The sequence below is a fragment of the Mya arenaria genome, chromosome 12 (assembly GCF_026914265.1).
Source record: "Mya arenaria isolate MELC-2E11 chromosome 12, ASM2691426v1".
NCBI lineage: Eukaryota > Metazoa > Mollusca > Bivalvia > Myida > Myidae > Mya > Mya arenaria.
This window is the reverse complement of record NC_069133.1, coordinates 32,069,610-32,092,669: the sequence shown is the minus strand read 5'-3', so window position 1 is coordinate 32,092,669 and position 23,060 is coordinate 32,069,610. Positions and strand designations below refer to the sequence as shown.

Here is a 23,060-nt window from a genome sequence, read left to right as displayed (position 1 = left end):
TCAGTTATTGACATTATTTACTGACCCATCCAATAGATGTTATGGGCATTTCTCATTAACCTGTCCCATGTATGTTATAGGCATTTCTCATTGACCTGTCCAATGGATGTTATGGGCATTTCTCATTGACCTGTCCAATGGATGTTATTGGCATTTCTCATTAACCTGTCCCATGTATGTTATAGGCATTTCTCATTGACCTGTCCAATGGATGTTATGGGCATTTCTCATTAACCTGTCCAATGGATGTTATTGGCATTTCACTTTGACTTGTCCAATGGATGTTATTGGCATTTGTCACTGACCTGTCCAATGGATGTTATGGGCATTTCACATTGACCTGTCTCATGGATGTTATGGGCATTTCTCATTGACCTGTCTCATGGATGTTATGAGTATTTCTCATTGACCTGTCCCATGGCTGTTATGAACATTTCTCATTGACCTGTCCAATGACTGTTATGGCCATTTCTCATTGAACTGTCCCATGGATGTTATGGGCATTTTTCATTGATCTGTCCCATGGATGTTATGGGCATTTCTCGTTGACCTGTCCCATGGATGCTATGGGCATTTCTCATTGACCTGTCCAATGGATGTTATGGGCATTTCTCATTGACATATCCCATGGATGTTATGGGCATTTCTCATTGACCTGTCCCATGGCTGTTATGGGCATTTCTCATTGACCAGTCCCATGACTGTGATAGGCATTTCTCATTGACCTGTCCCATGGATGTTATGAGCATTTTTCATTGACCTGTCCAATGGATGTTATGGGCATTTCTCATTGACCTGTCCAATGGCCGTTATTGACATTTTCCACTGACCTGTTCCATGGATGTTATGGGCATTTCTCATTGACCTGTCCCATGACTGTTATGGGCATTTCTCATTGACCTGTCCAATGACTGTTATGGGCATTTCTCATTGGCCTGTCCCAAAGATGTTATGGGCATTTCTCATTGACCTGTCCCATGTCAGTTATTGACATTATTTACTGACCCACCCAATAGATGTTATGGGCATTTCTCATTAACCTGTCCAATGGATGTTATTGGCATTTCACTTTGACTTGTCCAATTGATGTTATTGGCATTTGTCACTGACCTGTCCCATGGATGTTATGGGCATTTCACATTGACCTGTCTCATGGATGTTATGGGCATTTCTCATTGACCTGTCTCATGGATGTTATGAGTATTTCTCATTGACCTGTCCCATGGCTGTTATGAACATTTCTCATTGACATGTCCCATGTCAGTTATGAGGATTTCTCATTGACCTGTCCCATGGATGTTATTGGCATTTCTCATTGACCTGTCCCATGGATGTTATGGGCATTTCTCATTGACCTGTCCCATGACTGCTATGGGCATTTATCATTGACCTGTCCCATGGATGTTATTGGCATTTCTCATTGACTTGTCCGATGGATGTTATGGGCATTTCTCATTAACCTGTCCAATGGATGTTATTGGCATTTCACATTGACCTGTCTCATGGATGTTATGAGCATTTCTCATTGACCTGTCTCATGGATGTTATGAGCATTTCTCATTGACCTGTCCCACGGATGTAATGAGCATTTCTCATTGACCTGTCCCACGGATGTTATGGGCATTTCTCATTGACCTGTCCAATGGATGTTATGGGCATTTCTCATTGACCTGTCCCACGGATGTTATGGGCATTTCTCATTGACCTGTCCAATGGATGTTATGAGCATTTCTCATTGACCTGTCCCACGGATGTTATGGGCATTTCTCATTGACCTGTCCCACGGATGTTATGGGCATTTCTCATTGACCTGTCCAATGGATGTTATGGGCATTTCTCATTGACCTGTCCAATGGATGTTATGGGCATTTCTCATTGACCTGTCCAATGGATGTTATGAGCATTTCTCATTGACCTGTCCCACGGATGTTATGGGCATTTGTCATTGACCTGTCCAATGGATGTTATGGGCATTTCTCATTGACCTGTCCAATGGATGTTATGGGCATTTCTCATTAACCTGTCCAATGGATGTTATGAGCATTTCTCATTGACTTGTCCAATGGATGTTATGGGCATTTCTCATTGACCTGTCCCACGGATGTAATGGGCATTTCTCATTGACCTGTCCAATGGATGTTATGGGCATTCCTCATCGACCTGTCCCACGGATGTAATGAGCATTTCTCATTGACCTGTCCAATGGATGTTATGGGCATTTATCATTGACCTGTCCAATGGATGTTATGGGCATTTCTCATTGACCTGTCCAATGGATGTTATGGGCATTTCTCATTGACCTGTCCAATGGATGTTATGGGCATTTCTCATTGACCTGTCCAATGGATGTTATGGGCATTTCTCATTGACCTGTCCAATGGATGTTATGGGCATTTCTCATTGACCTGTCCAATGGATGTTATGAGCATTTCTCATTGACCTGTCCCACGGATGTAATGAGCATTTCTCATTGACCTGTCCCACGGATGTTATGGGCATTTCTCATTGACCTGTCCAATGGATGTTATGGGCATTTCTCATTGACCTGTCCCATGAATGTAATGAGCATTTCTCATTGACCTGTCTCATGGATGTAATGAGCATTTCTCATTGACCAGTCCCATGGATGTATTGAGCATTTCTCATTGACCTGTCCCATGTCAGTTATTGACATTATTTACTGACCCATCCAATAGATGTTATGGGCATTTCTCATTAACCTGTCCAATGGATGTTATTGGCATTTCACTTTGACTTGTCCAATGGATGTTATTGGCATTTGTCACTGACCTGTCCAATGGATGTTATGGGCATTTCACATTGACCTGTCTCATGGATGTTATGGGCATTTCTCATTGACCTGTCTCATGGATGTTATGAGTATTTCTCATTGACCTGTCCCATGGCTGTTATGAACATTTCTCATTGACATGTCCCATGTCAGTTATGAGGATTTCTCATTGACCTGTCCCATTGATGTTATTGGCATTTCTCATTGACCTGTCCCATGGATGTTATGGGCATTTCTCATTGACCTGTCCCATGACTGCTATGGGCATTTCTCATTGACCTGTCCCTTGGTTGTTATGGACATTTCTCATTGACCTGTCTAATGGCAGTTATGAGCATTTCTCACTGACCTGTCCCATGGATGTTATGGGTATTTCCCCTTGACCTGTCCCATGGCAATTATGAGCATTTCTCATTGACCTGTTCCATGGATGTTATGGGCAGTTCTCATTGACCTGTCCCATGAATGTAATGGGCATTTCTCATTGACCTGTCCAATGACTGTGATGGGCATTTCTCATTTACCTGTCCCATGGATGTTATGGGCATTTCTCATTGACCTGTCCCATGGCTGTTATGGGCATTTCTCATTGACCTGTCACATAACTGTTATAGGCATTTCTCATTTACCTGTCCCATGGATGTTATGGGCATTTCTCATTGACCTGTCCCATGGCTGTTATGGGCATTTCTCATTGACCTGTCCCATAACTGTTATAGGCATTTCTCATTGACTTGTCCGATGGATGTTATGGGCATTTCTCGTTGACCTGTCCAATGGATGTTTTGGGCATTTCTCATTGACCTGTCCCATGGCTGTTATGAGCATTTCTCATCGACTTGTTTAATGGGTTATATATTGTCTAAATATAATATTAACCAATTTTTAAGGCCTAAACGGTCAAACGCTGTAGTCAAAATCTTGGCCATGTTTAGAGATCTAGCAGGCTCAAGCGCTGATCTAAAAATGCAATCCTGACTAAGTTTTAAGTCCTAGTAGTGTAGGTCCCTGTAGTCTAAATGTATTTTTCACCAATTTTTAAGGCCTACGTGTGATGAACGTTTGGAAGTTTCAATACCCGTTAACGTGTTGATAAAGCGAAACGATAAGTAGCTTGACACATGTAACCTATTTTTTAATACATGGACTAGAGACCAGACAAAATATCGGTGTCACAATTATAGTGATAATGTCACTCCACGGTAGACAGTAGTATGGCGTACGATTAGGGTCTTTATTGCCGATGCAGCATCATGCTAATGTAAAATAAGCCGATGCTGCATCGCCACAGCCCATGCAGCATCGGCAAAGCCCATGCAGCATCGGAAGGCTAAAGCAGCATCGGCAGAGCATCATGCTGCATCGGCACAATAATAATTGAGCATCGTGCTCAAGAACAATAAAGACCCTTTCGTACGCGCTAATGTAAAATAAGCCGATGCAGCATCGGCAAAGCCCATGCAGCATCGGCAAAGCCCATGCAGCATCAGCAGGCTGAAGCAGCATCGGCAGAGCATCATTCTGCATCGGCACAATAATAATTGAGCATCGTGCTCAAGAACAATAAAGACCCTTTCGTACTTTTTATGTGCAAAACTTTCAGGAACGCTATTTTTAGCATCGGCGCAACCAGGATGCCCGAGTGGAGATTTTCAATGTCTGATTTGGAACGCACTGGCAAATTTTGTGCAAGACGCAATACATCGCTGTTATCACGAAAACTCTTATATTTTTCGAGGCTATACTAACAGAATCTATTTTATAATTCAATTCAAAGTAAATCCTAAATTATGATAAATCATTTACTTTGTTGTACTTATTCGGAATCAATCCTTTACATTGTTAACTTTTTGTATTCTTATAAATCATTTTGTTTAGAACATTAGGCCTAAACAAATAGTTCTGTTTCCTGTAATTGCTCAAAAAAGAGGGTTGTTTTTTTACTTTGGGCTATAAAAAATACGGTCGGAGGGTAAAGAGAACGATCGGTCATGTTACATGAAAGATACAATTATGTGCAACAAGATTTCGACTATTTTTTTTATCTGGTTTTACATTTGTATCATTATTTTATATGCATATGTTTTATTTCTTTACACGTTTATGAAATCTATATATTTTAATGGGGTTTTCCCGTTTTACCATATACATTTTTATTATATTTGCATCAAATTGCATGCCACACCACATGTTTGAGTTAACTATTCTTTATGTTATGTCCAGTTCTTGCTACGGTGTTGCAACGTTGTAAAACGCTGTAATTAGACTACACTAATGCACAACAGAAAAATGTATGTGATCAAATGTCTATAAAACGTGAGTATAAAATTATCATTATATTATTAAACAATTAAACATGTCATAAACGATTGACAAACCGATGGATAACTTGCCGATCAGATATCAATACCCCGCCGAGAAGGGCCATAAGCCGGCAATATCGCACAGTCCAATACACAGGTATTTTAACCTTTCAAAGGCGCTGATTTTTACATAAATGCTAAAAATTACCGAGATTGACCTATCCTATAATCAAACGGAAAAGTGCATTTGAAAGTACGTATTTCAGTTTCTCAGGAACTAAAATAATCAGATAATTTAAAATATGTTAAATTTAGACCTCTGTCTGTCCCTTCTTATTTCAATGCTATGAAGGTTATCAAATAAAACCAAAATGTAAATATGACATACACTTTTAAAATACACTGGTCATAGATAATGAACGTAAAATACGTGTAGCCCAATCACGCTTAATAATGATAAATATCTATTCATGAAAGATTAAAATGGTTTTGGTCTGATAATTGATTAACGAAAGAAAAACTATAATGTGTCTACTGTCCATGTATATATTTATATTTTTGGGTCAAGTTGCAACTTGCTTGACCAGTTATATGGGATCTGCCCTTAACCTACGAATTTAGACATAAACACGCGTCAAATGAATTTATTGTACCAAAACAGTTTTATATCCTCTTTAAATTTGTATTTATGAGTTTCTAATGGTCTGAATGCGCTGATTGCAATAAATTTGGATAAACCCTAAAGTGCCGATGCTAAAAATAGCACATAAAAAGTTATGCGCATTGCGCGTACGAAAGGGTCTTTATTGTTCTTGAGCATGATGGTCAATTATTATTTTGCCGATGCAGCATGATGCTCTGCCGATGCTGCTTCAGCCTGCCGATGCTGCATGAGCTTTGCAGATGCTGCATCGGCTTATTTTACATAAGCGCGTACGAAAGGGTCTTTATTGTTCTTGAGCATGATGCTCAATTATTATTTTGCCGATGCAGCATGATGCTCTGCCGATGCTGCTTCAGCCTGCCGATGCTGCATGGGCTTCGCCGATGCAGCATCGGCTTATTTTACATTAGCATGATGCTGCATCGGCAATAAAGACCCTAATCGGACGTCATACAGTAGTGCTAATAACTCGCAATTCGGATGGGACAGTGCTTAATGCGTAACAAACAAAAGTGAATTGATCAATTTCAAACATATATGGCAGCACTCTTAAACGCATTTTAAAGGCTGTCACTTCCTTTGAGCGGTATTCTGGATGCTGAGCATGTTAGACAAGCTTGATTCGGATTCCATAAACAAACGTGAATGCATAAATGACAGGAATATAAATTATTTTTATTTGCAAATAAACCGTCTATAATAAGACAATACTTTTAAAGAATACATACTTAACATTTCTCGTCGGGGACACCCCACCCCCCGCAAGTCACATTTGAATAATATATTGTTTGCCATGTTCGCAATCCCATCGTCAAATCTTGGAAAAGCTGCCAGTCACATATATCAGATATTAAATGAAAATACCAACGACGTGTTCATTCAGAGTGCACATGAACTTTGTCGAGATGTTTTCATGTTATTAATAACAAGATTAACATTTTAATCACTGTTAAGGGTATTAAACCAGCCATTCTTATATAAGCAGAACTTATCTTGTTGCTAGCGATTAATTTAAACTACCAACTACTAATGTCTTAATACAATATTTTGAAATACGTTAATACATTATGAAAGGCATGTGATCTAAACAATATAACTTGACAGATGGATATAAATGGCATAACATGTATTAAAAGCATGACATCTGTTTTTCTTAATTCATTTTCTCAGACTAATTAATAATTTAATAAAGCAAAATCTCTGAAATTTAAGACGATTTATATCTCTCGGTGATAGCAAATAATTACATTGCTAAAATAGCAATGTCAAAAATGGCTGATATTGTTATTATACTGGTTATTCTTAGCGCAACTTTGGTCACAATATTTGCCCAGAATGGTACAGATGTCAAGGATTTGTTGACGAAACTCTTTTCTACCGATGGCTACAACAAGAAGATCCGCCCCATTCAGAACCAGTCACTCTCCGTCTCTATTTCGACGGATCTTATAATGAACAGTGAGTAAAATGTGTCTTGTATTTTATAATAAATGCTTTAGTAGTATTTATAAGTATAAATTATCCTTTGTTTGAGAGCGGTAGTCAAATGTAAAACAGTTGAATGGCATGAAAGTTCTAGTAACAACCGAGCGTGCCCCAGTATTTCGATCATTTTCCAAACATACATACCTCAATACATATCTCAGATCGCGGGTTAGTGTTCTTTCATTAAAGTGATGTTACAAATATGCCTACATTAATTGAATGTGTAAATCTTTCCAAGTAAGACAAAGTTTAAATTTCAGTTATATTTCAAAAACTGATGATTTTAGAGATCTTTGTAAATAGCCACTGACTCCAAAGTAAAAAATAATTTAAAACTATTTTTTTTACATAATTTACCATCGAAATCACTTTTATTTGTCTCAACAGAATTTAGCTATTTAATGATTGAAATTAAAACAAAATGTCATCAAACCACACGTTATCGCATTAAAACATGCAGCGAGTAGTTTTGTCCTCAAAGACCCCGATGCTCTTCCGTAGTGTTTTTATCGAAGATTTCAAATTTCACAATTATTCATATTTAAATTATTGTATCTATTATTAATGTCATAATTCTACCATTGGTAGGCACAAATGGTAAAACTACATATACTTTGGTATTAATTGTTTATGTCGTTTAGAGGCACAAGGTCAGGACAAAACAATCGATAATAAACCCTGTTTAGAGGCAAGGACAAACAATCGATAATTAACCCTGTTTAGAGGCAAGGACAAACAATCGATATTAAACCTTGTTTTAAGGCACAAGGTCAGGACAAAACAATCGATAATAAACCCTGTTTAGAGGCAAGGACAAACAATCGATATTAAACCTTGTTTTAAGGCACAATGTCAGGACAAAACAATCGATTATAAACCCTGTTTGGAGGCAAGGACAAACAATCAATATTAAACCTTGTTTAGAGGCACAAGGTCAGGACAAAACAATCGATAATAAACCCTGTTTAGGGGCAAGGACAAACAATCGATAATAAACCCTGTTTAGGGGCAAGGACAAACAATCGATAATAAACCCTGTTTAGGGGCAAGGACAAACAATCGATAATAAATCCTGTTTAGGGGCAAGGACAAACAATCGATAATATACCCTGTTTAGAGGCAAAGACAAACAATCGATAATAAACCCTGTTTAGAGGCAAAGACAAACAATCGATAGAAATCCCTGTTTATAGGCAAGGACAAACAATCGATAATAAACCCTGTTTAGAGGCTAGGACAAACAATCGATAATAAACCCTGTTTAGAGGCAAGGGCAAACAATCGATAATAAACCCTGTCTAGAGACACAAGGTAAGGGCAAAACAATCGATTATAAACCCTGTTTAGAGGCCGAGACAAGGGTCAAACACTCGATTATTAGCCCTGTTTAGAGGCCGAGACAAGGGACAAACACTCGATTATAAACCCTGTTTAGAGGTACAAGGTAAGGGCCAAACAAATGATTATACACCTTGTTTAGAGGCCGAGACAAGGGTCAAACACTCGAATATAAACCCTGTTTAGAGGCCGAGACAAGGGTCAAACAAATGATTATACACCTTGTTTGGAGGCCGAGACAAGGGTCAAACACTCGAGTATAAACCCTGTTTAGAGCCACAAGGCAAAGATTAAACAATCGAGTTTAAACCCTGTTTTGAGGCCGAGACAAGGGTCAAACGAGACACAAGCGTACAAATACCACGAACAGACCACACACGAGTTAAAAGAGCTTTTTTATTAATTGTTTGTCCTTATGTGAAATCATGTTTTCAATTTTGATAAATATTCACAGTCTCCAATGACTTATCTTTTGCTCAAAGCTATTTCTAATGAACGACCCTCAGTTGTCAGTTATATGCATTGCGCTATGAAGTATGTATAAACGTTCTATCTTTATCTGCAAAAAAATAATAAACCAAGTCATGTCCCTAATACAAATCTAGCCATCATCGAGTTTGACGAACAGAACGAAGCTTTGAAGACAGCCGGATACCTGTACCTATATTGGACGGACGAGTACCTATCATGGACCCCCTCAGACTACGGAGATGTTTATCAACTATTTGTGGTAAGAGTGTAGAATGGTAAAAGAAAAATATAAGAAAAAGTCATCGTCGCTATTTTAACCATACACATTTATATTCTTTTCGCAAAATTATCTACCTGTATACTTAATTATCCCGATATGAAATGTTATTGGGCACGTTGACTGTTGGTATCGGGTGTAAGTTTCCCTGGTCAGCGGAAATGATAAACGCGCATACTGTTGTTTCAAAACACATTCTGTTAACGAGAATGGCCTAGCAAAGACGCTTAGTGTTCGAAACCGATATAGATATAACCTTAATATGTATTAAGGAAACGAGACACAAACTTACAAACACCAATTGCCTTCCTTTTATTTACAAACTAACTTGGTATATCAAACGGAAGGCAATTGGGGTTTGTACGTTTGTGTCTCGTTTTCTTAATATATATATATAAAGGTTATATCTATATATTCTTATTTTCTGCTTACTGGCTCTCTAAAGCTATTTGAAAACGTTCTGCTGTCTTAATCCAATATCAGCGCGCATAAAGTTTTACTTTTTCAGACAGTGAACATATCACTTCTCAGTACCAAATCAAACGTCTAAGAGCTGAACCACAATTTCAACGACATCATTTCAGAAAAAAAACGATTATCGTCTATAAAGTATATTCCTCCAAGTCTGAAAATTAACTTACACTGGTCCCGCACGTTGAACACTTTTTGCAGCCTCAAGACGACATATGGAAACCGGATATCTCTCTTGCCAATACTTACACGTCTTTCACGGGGCTTGGTTCGTCTTTCCTGAACGTCCGACTCTACTATGATGGTACGGTTCTTTGGAAACCATATCAGGTAAACGAACGGGCAAATGCCATTTGATACAATGTACTAGTATTAAGTATTTCACGAAGTCTGGGCTTCGAGAGTAAAACTGTTATTGCATCTGTAATAATAATAATAATAATAATAATAATAATAATAATAATAATAATAATAATAATAATAATAAATAATAATAATAATAATAATAATAATAATAATAATAATAATTATGATAAAGATTTCTGAAAAATTGCCTTCATTTAGGTATAGCGATTTAGTTTGTAAACCAGTGATAGGGAGCATTATTTCACAAGGGTCACTATATATATTTATCATACATTTTTGTTTATTTATAGGTCTTGGAATCAACCTGTTCAGTGGTCATAACGAATTTTCCATTTGACACCCAAAGCTGTGACCTTAAATTTACTGCCTGGAGTTATGCAAAAGAGGAAGTGGAGCTCAACCTAGGGGCAAATGGAATCTATTTCAAGGACCTTGCTCCAAATAATCAATGGGACATTGTTAATTCAGCTAGCAATGAAATTAATAGCGACGAATCTGCTGTGACCTTCACCTTAAAATTAAAGCGTAAACCAGGCTTCTACATCTTGAACATTGTTGCACCAGTTGTTTTGTTGTCATTGCTGAATGCTTTTACCTTCGTTCTACCAGTTGCATCGGGTGAAAGGGCCGGTTACTCCGTAACTGTATTTCTATCGCTTGCGGTGTTTTTGACCATTGTTGCTTCAGAAATGCCGAAGAATTCAGAGCACACGTCGATCTTTTCAGTATATTTGATGACGATGACAACGTGTAGCACCCTGATCGTGATGCTTACACTCGTTGAAGTACGTCTCTCCATCCGAACCATTCCCGATCAACCAATAAACAAGTTCTTCCAATTGCTGTACAAGCTTGCAATGGTCCTTCGGTGCGAGGGTTGCAAGACTCGTGAAAAAGTCGTTCCAAAACAGGAAAATAACGAAATGTCAAATGACGAGCCTGAAGCTGATAAAGTTGTGAATGAATTTACGACCAACTGGCCTGATTTGGTCGATGCTTTAGATTTTTTATTGTTTTGGGGTTTCGTAACTGTCACATTCATTGTCACAATGACATGTATGCTTGCAGCCTGGTCAGCTGGACAGGAGTGAGTTTTGAAAAAAGTTTTCAATCCCTACCTATTAGATATGAACAAAGCGTGAACAATCCTTTATAATTCTAGACCGAATTAACTGTAAATCATAAGTTACTGTTAGATATCATCATTTTGGCATTAAATCATATCTCATCCGAGATTGACCCGAATTTCACCTTCAAATTTAAGGGGGAAAAATGTTTGAAAGTATGCGCTGTTTTTTATTTTACGTAATAAGTGTTTGTTCTTTCCACGATGATCCATCAGCTGAAATTTATTTATCTTCTATCGAAACTACAAATCACAAACATGATCAGTTGCGTTAAAAAGTGAAAAGTGTCAAGCATTTTGACACCTAAAATGTATTCGAAGTGGTGTACAACTTCTCAGACGTAACTAAACATATTGAAAGGATACATGCATCATGTTTGCTAAGATATTTGCTAGCATTGAAAAAAATAACAGGCATAATATTTTACCTTTTGATGCATGTGTTTTGGTCCTTAAACTCCACTTACATCGTTTCATGTAATGATTTTAGCCAGCGCATATACTATATTCTCATTGTATAGCAAACGTTTCCGAGTCGCAGCTAATGACATACCTCGTACAAACGCGGGTCAATAACAGAGAGACATTCTTTACTTCCTCCATAATGAAGAGACATAAAAAGTATCAAGTTTTATTTAAAAATAGTTTCCGTGTTAGTCAATACAAAAAATCATAAAAAAAATAATTGAAACTATAACGATATCAGTCTTCATACAACCAACGGAATAAACATCAATAAATTATGGTACAAATAAGTAACATAGAATTCTAAACATACTCGTACTAATACCATGTCAATATGTTTAGAAAATATTAGCAATGACAGTAATATCACAACTCGGCATTGTTGGTAACTGGGTCGTTTTGATCTGACACCAAATCTGTTGGTCAAAGCAGACAAATATATTGGCCATTGAATAGCCTGAGTGACTCAACAACATAGTGATACACTTCTTTGTGAACCAACTAGAAATGAGACTCATTTCAATTTTCGCATATTTATTTTCTATTTAACACTTGGTCGTTTACTTGGTCTTGTAGAATGGACTGACTAGTACTTGTTTATAGGACTCGTTATTGAAAAAATACGAACGCTTGTTGAAGGTCGAAGCAACAACACAATAATACTTTTGATTAGTATTCCAATGCGCATCTTACTGCGCTTTTAACACAGTCCGCTGTAGGCACCAATCACACCAGCATTGCGACCGCGATGAGACCACTTTGCGGCATTAAAAAATGAAAATCACAAAGCAGTTTCAGATGTCTCTGAAAAGCTTCGCTGAGGTCGCTACAAGGTTACGGTCGCAAAAAGTAATCGGTTGCACTATTACGAAAGACCGATTTGTTCGGTCAGAAGTTCCACTTCTCTACTAGAGGTCTCCGAGCGATGTTATCTTAATCGCAGATTGGTTTTCACTGTGCGCCTAGACATGAGTTTTGACTCTGTTCAAACTTGTGGCGACCAATATGTGATTGCTCTGTAATGAAGCGGTGACCGACCGGCGATTATTCGGGCGACTAGCTTAAAGGTTGCAAAGTGGTTTCCAAGCGTGCGCCAATCATTCGCCGCTGGGTTTGCAATATATTTACTTCTGTAAAAAGACCGGTCTGCACATTTTAGCATCATCAAGAATTCACAGAGTTCACATCAATATTATTTTTTTTCATTGAATGTTTTCCACTCATCACGTAAATGTAAACCCCCCTAAATGTTATGTTCACCATCATGACAGTAAAAACCAGCATTTTGATTAACTCATTGCACGTGCAGAAACTGCAACAGTTCTGCTAGTCACCTCTTGACATCACGCAGAGAAAACGTATCAAGCCTATCTTCGTATACACCTTGAAAAGTGGTCGATAATTTGCCGATCAAGCACTGGCAAGTTTCAAAACCTTCAATGATCGGGCAGCATACCTTAATTCCAAACATGGGACAAAAATGTGGTTACGGCGTCTTTCTGTCGCAAATCAACTGTCGAGCGGTCGCACTGTTGGTGTGATTGAGGTTTAGAATATAGCTTTTACCTCATCGGCCTGGAATCCTGCAGCGTCGCAACAATTTCAATTGCATTCGATTACCATCGTTACACAAATAATTACTCAATAATGGTAATGGTGCATACTTTAACGTTAATATATATATGTGTGTGCACTATTTCTAATACACAGAAATAAATCGAAATGTTTTGGGGAGGAGTAGACAATTGTCCACTCTTTCAATGCATTGTGTAAGCTTCAAAATATTCAATATTTCAGACTAATTTTAGCCAAATTGCTAGGAGATTTGAACTAATATTCAAGTCTCCGTATGTTTTACTGCACTTCTGTCGCTAGTTTACTATAGTTATATTAATAAGTAAGACGATCTTTAACTGATATTGCTCTAATTTCTATTTCCCTTTGTTGTAGCTAAAAGAAGCCTTGAATGTTAGGTCCGCGCAATTCTAAGTGCATAAAATAACCAATATGCAATCGAACATGATTGGCAATGTCCTCGTATCTCGCTGGTAAGGTGTGATATGCACAAACATTTGGTCACATACTTCATTCACATTATATTGCGTTTCCACTGTCCCGACATTTATAAAACGTATACATAATAAGTTCTAAAGCATCACATTTTGTTTAATTGATTACGGAAAGACGCACGAGTGTTATTTTTATTGTTTTAAGGATTATCTTACCAGGTAGAAAAAGAAACCATGAAATGTAATACATATTAAAAAAAACGTATTAGCTAACAATTTAGGTAACACCCTACCTACCCACTACCCCGCGCGAATAAAGAGTAGAAAATCACACATTTTTAGCTGAAACTGATAACGAACGAAATTGTTTCCATATTGTATTTGCTTACAATAAACAGTGGTGTAAGTATCGGGTATGAACCGATGGTATCACAATCAGTCAATACCATAGCCTCATTACCTCCCTTTGCTCTAAACTTTCATTTGATCTATTTAATATAAAATAATAGTATGATAACGGTCATTTTGTGTATTAAAATAGTGTTTATATCATAATTAAAGTAAATAAAAGTAGTGTAACAATGGGGGGAATTAACCAGGGGCCATAAACCAGGGTCCATAAACCAGGGGCCGTATACCAGGGGCCGTAAACCAGGATTTTTTTTTAAAAACAAATCTCCACTATGGTACACGTATGACGTAGTTGAGCTAACCTTACTCGAGTCCTTAACCTCGACCTTAACCCTAGATGTGGGGTGTATATTGTCATACATTACGAGCGCTATACCTGGGGAGGCAACTGCATACTCCGATTTCGCTTAACACCTAGTAGAGTAGCTTATGTTAGATACATACCTTACGAGCTCTGCTGGTCATTGACCCGGTATATAACTGGGATATAAGTCAGCAATATCATCATGGTACCGTTGAACATGGCTGACACAGAAAGGGGTGATATTTTACGACGGTATTATTTTAACAGTAGAAACCCTGCCGCATTTGCTGGACCTCAGAAGCTGTTTGATGCGATTGAGCAAAAGCATCCTGGAATTTTTGCGAATGGTTAAATGATCAGGACGCCTATTCTCTCCAGAGGCCGAGACGTCATAAATTTAAGACAGCAAATGTACGTCAGCCATCGGTGAGCAGTTAGATATAGATCTTTTGACGGTGTTTAACCTAGCCGAGCAGAATGATGACGTTCGATATCTGCTTTGTGCAATTGACATACTATCGAGAAGGCTTTGGGTGCAACCGCTAAAAAGAAAGACTGCAAAAGAGGTTTTAAGCGCTATGAAGAAACAATTTTAAGGGGCAACGAGGGCGATGATGCGATAATTTTTTCATACGAAGTCATACAATAGCAAAGGGTTTAAGAATATGAGATAGTATTTTGAGTATTAGTCATACTTTGTAAAATGTGTATTGACCCAGTTGTCATGTTATCTATTCATACTACTTTCTACGGTTACGTTTACCTTGGTTTTAAACACTAAACAGTGTTAAGTTTCTTTACTCATTGATAAAACAGATTCGGTTGAAAGGTATTGAACGAGTTATTATAAATTAATGTTTATGTTAAAATATAAGCGATTGTTTCCAGTTTAACGAAGGAAAATGCAATGTATAATAGTGGAATCTAAACAGCCGTTTTAAACTAACCTAAGGGAATTATTTCCGGGTTTATGTATAATAAAGGAACATAACTATACAGCTGTTTAAAACGCATCTAAGGCTAAAGTTAATACTAATAATACATTAACCAAATCAGACGTCTAATTTCGAATCGAGTATTTGTTATTTCAGAATGATATTCACGTGATAAGCTTTCATGACTCAACGATACTTATGATTTCGTTTTCGCGCGTATACTCATTTGTATTCAATTATACTTATTTAATAATTTCGTAATGATATTCTCGGTTTCCTTTTTTGAAAGTTATAACACGATGGAATGACGCAACTTGCGTATGCCAATGAAGTGAATATCAGAGTACATGTTGAGGCTTAAAGAAGAGGCGATAATCAAATTTTTAACTTCCACTTCATTGATACAGAATAGTTTTTTCAAACTATCAACTCCCAATATAAGCAGAAACTATTAAAACTGCCGTCCATAATCACTAAGTCACTAAATCACTATGTTAATTCCTAACCTCTTATAACCATCAAGTTGGTTGTCAGTACAAGTACCCCAAATCAAGTTATTAATCTACAACTTCCACTTCATTGATATGTATCAGTTTTTTAATCTTCCAACTCCCAATATCAGCAGAAACTATAAAAACTGCCGTCCGCAATCAGTAATCACTATTTTAATTCCAAATCTTTTATATCAAGTTGTTTTTCAGTATAAGTACCACAATTCAATTTATAAAACACATAACACAAGTATTACTATTATGTTCCTATTTGTACTCAATAATGGGGTTTAACTCAATTAGCAAAAGTTATAATCAACAACTTCCACTTCATTGATACAGAACAGTTTTTTCAAACTATCAACTCCCAATATAAGCAGAAACTATTAAAACTGCCGTCCATAATCACTAAGTCACTAAATCATTATGTTAATTCAAAATCTTTTATAACAAGAGGCACATCAGTGCCTGTGCTCCACTGGCCAAAAGGTTCAAGCAAAGACCACCTAACGAACATTTTCGTCAAGTTTCATAGAAACACAATCATCAATTTTTGAGGAGAAGTTATTTAAAAAAAAAATTTACTTTAATAGCTCTGGCTGCCATGTTGTGCAGTGGACCGAAATGATTTGGGCAACTTGAGTAAAGGAGCACCAAACAAACATTTCTGTCAAGTTTTATCGAAAAAAGGTCATCGGTTTCGACGACAAGTCGTATAAAGTTTATTTTTATTTTTTAGCTCTGGCAGCCATGGTGTGCAGTGGACTGGAACCATTTAACAAATTTTGGTTAATGACCACCCAAGGAACATTTCTGTCAAGTTTCATCAAAATCTGATCATCGGTTAACATTTAATCTGAATAGATTATGAAGCAAATATCTAACCTGAACAAGAACTGACGAGATAGAATCGACTTGGTGTTTCACTTACACTTTTCGGCCATTTAAGTTACTAAAAATAGCTGTTTCATAAACTTTCAGAATGTCACTTAAACGAAAATTAATGTTCAGTCTATATATACTTTCCTATGTATAAATGTAAGGTTTTTAAATTGATCTTTTTGTGAGAACTTTATGCTTATATGTTTACTCATAAATTATTATTGTTTAAAAATTATTTAAAGATGCTATACGTGAAAAATTAAGACATTATTTTTTTTTCTATTAAAGGGAGGTAATTCAGTTGTAAAATGTAATCAAAGCTATTAAAGCATGGCATTTCTTTTCTAACCATGTTGATATTATTACAGTCTATTCAAGCAAGATGCCTTTTGTTTTTACATAGTACCCATAGGTTCTGAAAAACAAGGAGCACTATTCCCAACAGAAGGATGTCACTCCCTATCACTGCATGAGCATCATAATAAAGAAATGTTTACTCAAACTGCAAGCTGCTCAATTGAAATAGGTATTTACCTCAAGCATACAGTTTTATAATGTGGCAAAATAGTCGGACTACTAGATTGTCATTCGGACTAGTAAAATATGCCATTATGCTAGTCCAACTTGGCTAGTAGGTTAAAATGTTTTTCGTGAAGACTGCGGACGAGAAGTCCTTAAAGGTTTTTCTATTTATAACTCTCGCAGCCATGTTGTGCAGCGGACCGGAACCATTTGGGCAATTTTGGTTTAAGGGCATCCCGATGAACATTTATGTAAAGTTTCATCAAAATCTGATAATCGGTTTCTGAGAAGATGTAGTTTAACGTTTTTTTTCTATTCTTAGCTCTGGTGCCCATGTTGTGCAGCAGACCAGAACTGTTTGGGCTATTTTGGTTAAGGACTACCCAAGTAACATTTCTGTCAAGTTTCATTGCAATACGATCATCGGTTTCTGAGGAGAAGTCGTTTAAAGGTTTTTCTATTTTTACCTCTGGGGGCCATCTTGTGCAGTGGACCAAAACCATTGAAGCAAATTTGATAAAGGACCATCCAAGGAACATTTCTGTTAAGTTTCATCAAAATCTGATCATCGGTTTCTGAGAAGATGTTCTTTAAAGGTTTTTCTATTTTTTTGCCCTGGCAGCCATGTTGTGCAGCGGACCGGAACCATTTGAGCAATTTTGGTTAAGGACCACCCAAGGAACAATTCTGTCAAGTTTCATCAAAATCTGCCTATCCGTTTCAGAGGAGATGTCGTTTAAAGATTTTGCTATTTTTAGCTGTGGCGGCCATATTGTGCAATGGACCAGAACCATTTGAGCAATTTTAATAAAGGACCACCCAAGGAACATTACTGTCAAGTTTCATCAAAATCTGCCGAACCGTTTCAGAGGAGATGTCGTTTAAAGATTTTGCTATTTTTAGCTCTGGCGGCCATATTGTGCAATGAACCGGAACCATTTGAGCAATTTTGGTAAAGGACCACCAAAGGAACATTCCTGTGAAGTTTTGTCAAAATCGGCTTATCAGTTTCAGAGGAGATGTCGTTTAAAGTAAAAGTTTACGCACGCACGCACGCACGCACGCACGCACGCACTCACGACGGACAATCTGTGACGACATAAGCTCCATGGCCTTCGGCCAGTGGAGCTAAAAATGAAGTTGTTTGTCAACATAAGTACCACATTTCAATGTATAATACACATATCACAAGTTTTATGTTCCTATTTGTATACACAAAAAGTTTTTTTAACTCAATTAGCAAAAGCAATCAACAACTTCCACTTCATTGATAAAGAAAAGTTTTTTCAAACTTCCAAATCCCAATATAAGCAAAAACTATAAAAAAAACTGCCGTCCGCAATCAGTAATTCTATTTAAATGCCAAACCTCTTTTACATCAAGTTGTTTGTTAGTATAACTACCACAAATCAATTTATTAATCAATAGCTTTGACTTCATTGATACATAACAGTTTTTTCATCTTCCAACTCCTGATTTAAGCAGAAACTATAAAAACTGCCGTCCGCAATCAGTAATCCTATTTAAATTCCAAACCTCTTATACATCAAGTTATTTGTAGATGTAAAAGTACCGGAATTCAATTTATAATACACATATTATTACACAAGTATCTTGTTCCTATTTGTACACAATAATGTGGTTTTAACTCAATTAATTTAGCAAAAGCAATCAACAATTACTTCCACTTCATTAATTTACATCGTAACAGTTTTTTCAAATTTCCAATATAAGCAGAAACTGTTAAAACTGCCACTTGGAAGTTCTTCAACCTTAAAAGTCCTCACACATTTGTTTGGTTGTGTAAAGCATCCAATCCACAGCTATTGAACAATATTAATCCCAATACCTGTTTAAATTTGATAAATTATATATAATGTGACATGAATAAACAATGTACAGCCATTACAAAAGGACACAACCCACTTCTGCAATTACTATATGTAAATTTCAAACCTCTTATATCAAGTTGTTTGTCAGTATGTGGGTACTATATATTTTTACCTGAAAATTATTTTAACCAAAACTGAATCATGAATACTGAAGTGAAATGTATACTTCAAAGCATATATTTTTCTATGAGACACTTATAAGTATATGTCAATGATTTGCTTGCATTAAAAATATTTCATCTCAGACATATTTATTGTGAATTCCGGGGGACCGCGGGGAGGGATATGGCATGTTTGTGTCATAAAAAATGGATCTTATAATTGTTGTGTTCTTTCAAGCAATTTACCAAAATTGGATTCCTTTAAATCAATTGGCTGATGTAATACGACTACTGGTATATTTTTGATTTAGCAAAACTGGTTCCATTTTAATGTATGGAAAATGATAGTTTTACCCCAATTGGATCACTTTTTGTCAATTATTGATATTCTTCTGAATATATGTTTACGGCTTTAGAGATATCAAGACTGGATCCTATAAAGTTATGCTGATGTACCAGTCAATAGTAACCACAGCCCTTCAAGGTCCGGGGAATAGCCACAGGCATCTGAATCATTGTTTGTCACTAAAATGTTGTTTAAAACCATTTTGGGTACATACAATGAGATAAACAACACATCTGAGGATATTTAGTGTCTTTCATATACAAAAAAGAAACAAGGTATGTAACTCAAACTTACCCGATTTCACGGTAGAGTCCAGTTTTATGCAAATTTCTCAACCAACATAAAAACAATCCATTTTTAAATAAGTGACATGGAAAGAAGAGTCAATTACCTTTAAAATGGTGTGCGATATGTTGGTATAACTATATTGTCTTTAGACAAACAAGCATAATTCAATGTCCAATTCTCGTGTTTTTCTTTAGTCGGAAAGAGTACAGCAAATTCAGATCGTCAATTTTCCCCGTGTAAACAGTACTCAAAACAGACCTATTGAAGTTATTTTATGCTTCAGTGTACAGATAAATTAATTCCATTCCATAATATCACGAAAACCCTAACATCACAATGTTAGAAACAACTGTATCAGTCTTTAAACTAAATCCTCTTTAAATTTCGTAGGCAGCTGGCCATTTAACCCACAAGCGCCCAGATGATGTCATTGACATGTACATTTAACATCTTTGTACCGGCTTGAATGTGAGCCACACAAGCTTGGATGGGTCAAATACTCTTCTTTGGAGGTTGATCAGAAACAGCTGAGCGCTGTCAGGAAAATGTCCGCCTCAAACAAAATTTTAAAGTGGATTTAATTTGAAGACTGATACGGTTGTTTCTTAAACTGTGGTGTTAGTCTTATTGTGATATAAAGGAATGGAATTAATTTATCTGTACACTGAAGCATAAAATAACTTCAATAGGTCTGTTTTGAGTACTGTTTACACGGGGAAAATTGACGATCTGAATTTGCTGTACTCTTTCCGACTAAAGAAAAACACGAGAATTGGACATTGAATTATGCTTGTTTGTCTAAAGACAATATAGTTATACCAACATATCGCACACCATTTTAAAGGTAATTGACTCTTCTTTCCATGTCACTTATTTAAAAATGGATTGTTTTTATGTTGGTTGAGAAATTTGCATAAAACTGGACTCTACCGTGAAATCGGGTAAGTTTGAGTTACATACCTTGTTTCTTTTTTGTATATGAAAGACACTAAATATCCTCAGATGTGTTGTTTATCTCATTGTATGTACCCAAAATGGTTTTAAACAACATTTTAGTGACAAACAATGATTCAGATGCCTGTGGGAATAGCAGGGACTTTGACTTTTGGTCCAGCCAATCCCTGGTAAAATCCCCGCCCTGCGGATACGAACTGCAGGTAAAACCCCTGTCAAATGCCCCTGTACCCTAGAAATGCTAGTCAAAGAACATTCCCTATTATTCATGGCACTAAGATCAAACCACCACATTCACCTGGCACTGCAGATCCTACTGAAAGGTAAAAACACGGCCGATTTCCACAGCTATCCCCGGTATACCCCCGGACCTGTGGGGGTTGTGGTAACAATTAACTGGTGTGTTGTAGCCAGTATTTAACAATTTTGTCATGTTCCACATGATCTGATTTTGAATCCCCTCCATTAGTTGAGAAAGAATAAATAGTCCCTTTTAACCTCCAACATGTTCTAAACTGTAAACAGAGTGGTTTTTGATCAATCAATAAGTAACTGTAAATCATTGCCTAATAATTATTTTTGGTCAACAACAAAAACAACACCACAATAGAAGTAAAAAAGACACTCTGATAATAGTCCTTTATGTTTGTATACCAAAGTATAACTTTCTATTTGAACTTACCGATTAATCTTGTGTTTTGCTTATTATTTGTAGATGGATGTCCTTTTTTCCAGACTGTTTTTCTCACTTCTAAGGGGCATAACTGTAAAAGGGCTACAGTACACTAAATTCGTGAATTCATATGACTTAACTGGCGTTGATTACCCGCGCCAAGAAAACATGCAACTATAAATGCCTTCCTTTTATGGACAATATCCTCAAATTTTGTAATAAATATTTTATATCCGTGTTCAAATGATAGAAAACTGCAGTCACATCTAAAAACTATAATTGAAAACTAGCAAAAACGTAACTACAGTTTCTTAATAAGTAACAATTTTAAACAATGGGTATTTCTGCTCACATATCTGTTGAGATGTTCTCGTACTTGTATCTCTTCGGCATGGTTACCATGGTAATACGTCGGTCGAACGTCCGCACAACGAGCCCGGGTTTGAATCTGGTGACCACTTAAATTGTGATATGGCCCAAATGGCAGTCTCTGTATAGCATAACCAACTTGATGTATAAAACGCATGGAATTTTCCACCACCTTTCTCTGTTTTGGTCACAAATGCATGAATAAAACCCCAAAGTCTTGTGAGTGAGTCTTTGGCATCGACACGTTGACAACACAAGCTGCATACGTCCGTACAGCGACCACGGGTGCGAACCTGGTGCTGACTGGTTAAAACAAATAATATGTCCCACCACTTCGACATCGAAAACTAACGCGAGTATATCAGAGTACATACACCAGTACACCAGTACAAAAACACATACATATGTAAATATTGGTCTTCCTGAAATGTGCATAACGTGTTTTATTAAACAAAATAGTCGTATTCGTCTTTCTGAAAAAGTCCTGCATATCTCAAATAAGATCAGAATCCATGTATAAATCATATTTAAAACAAACCTTCAGGTACTTCAAGAACAAAATTGACAAAAAAAAAAATAAATATTTCATAGATGACTGCAATTTCTGAATCGCAATCAATTACAATAGGCTGTTTTACTCACATATCTGTTGAAAACTGTATATATCTAACACGCAAGAACATTTCACTGGACGCCAGACGTCACTGTGTTTACACTGCTACCGTCAACGTGCCCCTTGTGCAGAAATACCCAGTTCTTCTGAAAAAAGGATGACAATACTACTAAGAAATTTAAACCAGACCCTCAAAATTACAATAAATCACAGATTATACTCATGAACATGTTTAAACTAAACAGCGATTCTCCAATAATTGACGCAATTTTGAAAAATTCCTGTCTCTAACATTACAAGAGCTATAAAATGTACAAAAAAGCTTAAACGTATCTAAATAAGAGTTAAAGAAGGACTTTGAGATGTTTTTAGCTGCTTAGCCTTAATTCTGAAGTTTAAATACTCGACGATTTTCTTTCAAAGTTATCTGAAAAACGATTATAACCACAAAAACCTGCTATCGCTTGTCCCATTGAATAATTTTTTTAAATAAATAAAAACAAAATATCAATG

The 23,060-nt window shown here is 36.7% G+C and overlaps 1 protein-coding gene across 1 annotated transcript; it reads left to right on the top strand.

The window, feature by feature from the left end:
- The first annotated feature begins 7,029 nt into the window (after window positions 1-7,029).
- On the top strand, window positions 7,030-11,257 carry LOC128210605 (acetylcholine receptor subunit beta-like). Its single transcript, XM_052914956.1, has 4 exons — window positions 7,030-7,216; window positions 9,187-9,311; window positions 10,002-10,130; window positions 10,457-11,257. Exons 1-4 carry the CDS (start codon window positions 7,030-7,032, stop codon window positions 11,255-11,257), a joined length of 1,242 nt encoding a protein of 413 aa, XP_052770916.1.
- The last annotated feature ends 11,803 nt before the right edge of the window (window positions 11,258-23,060 follow it).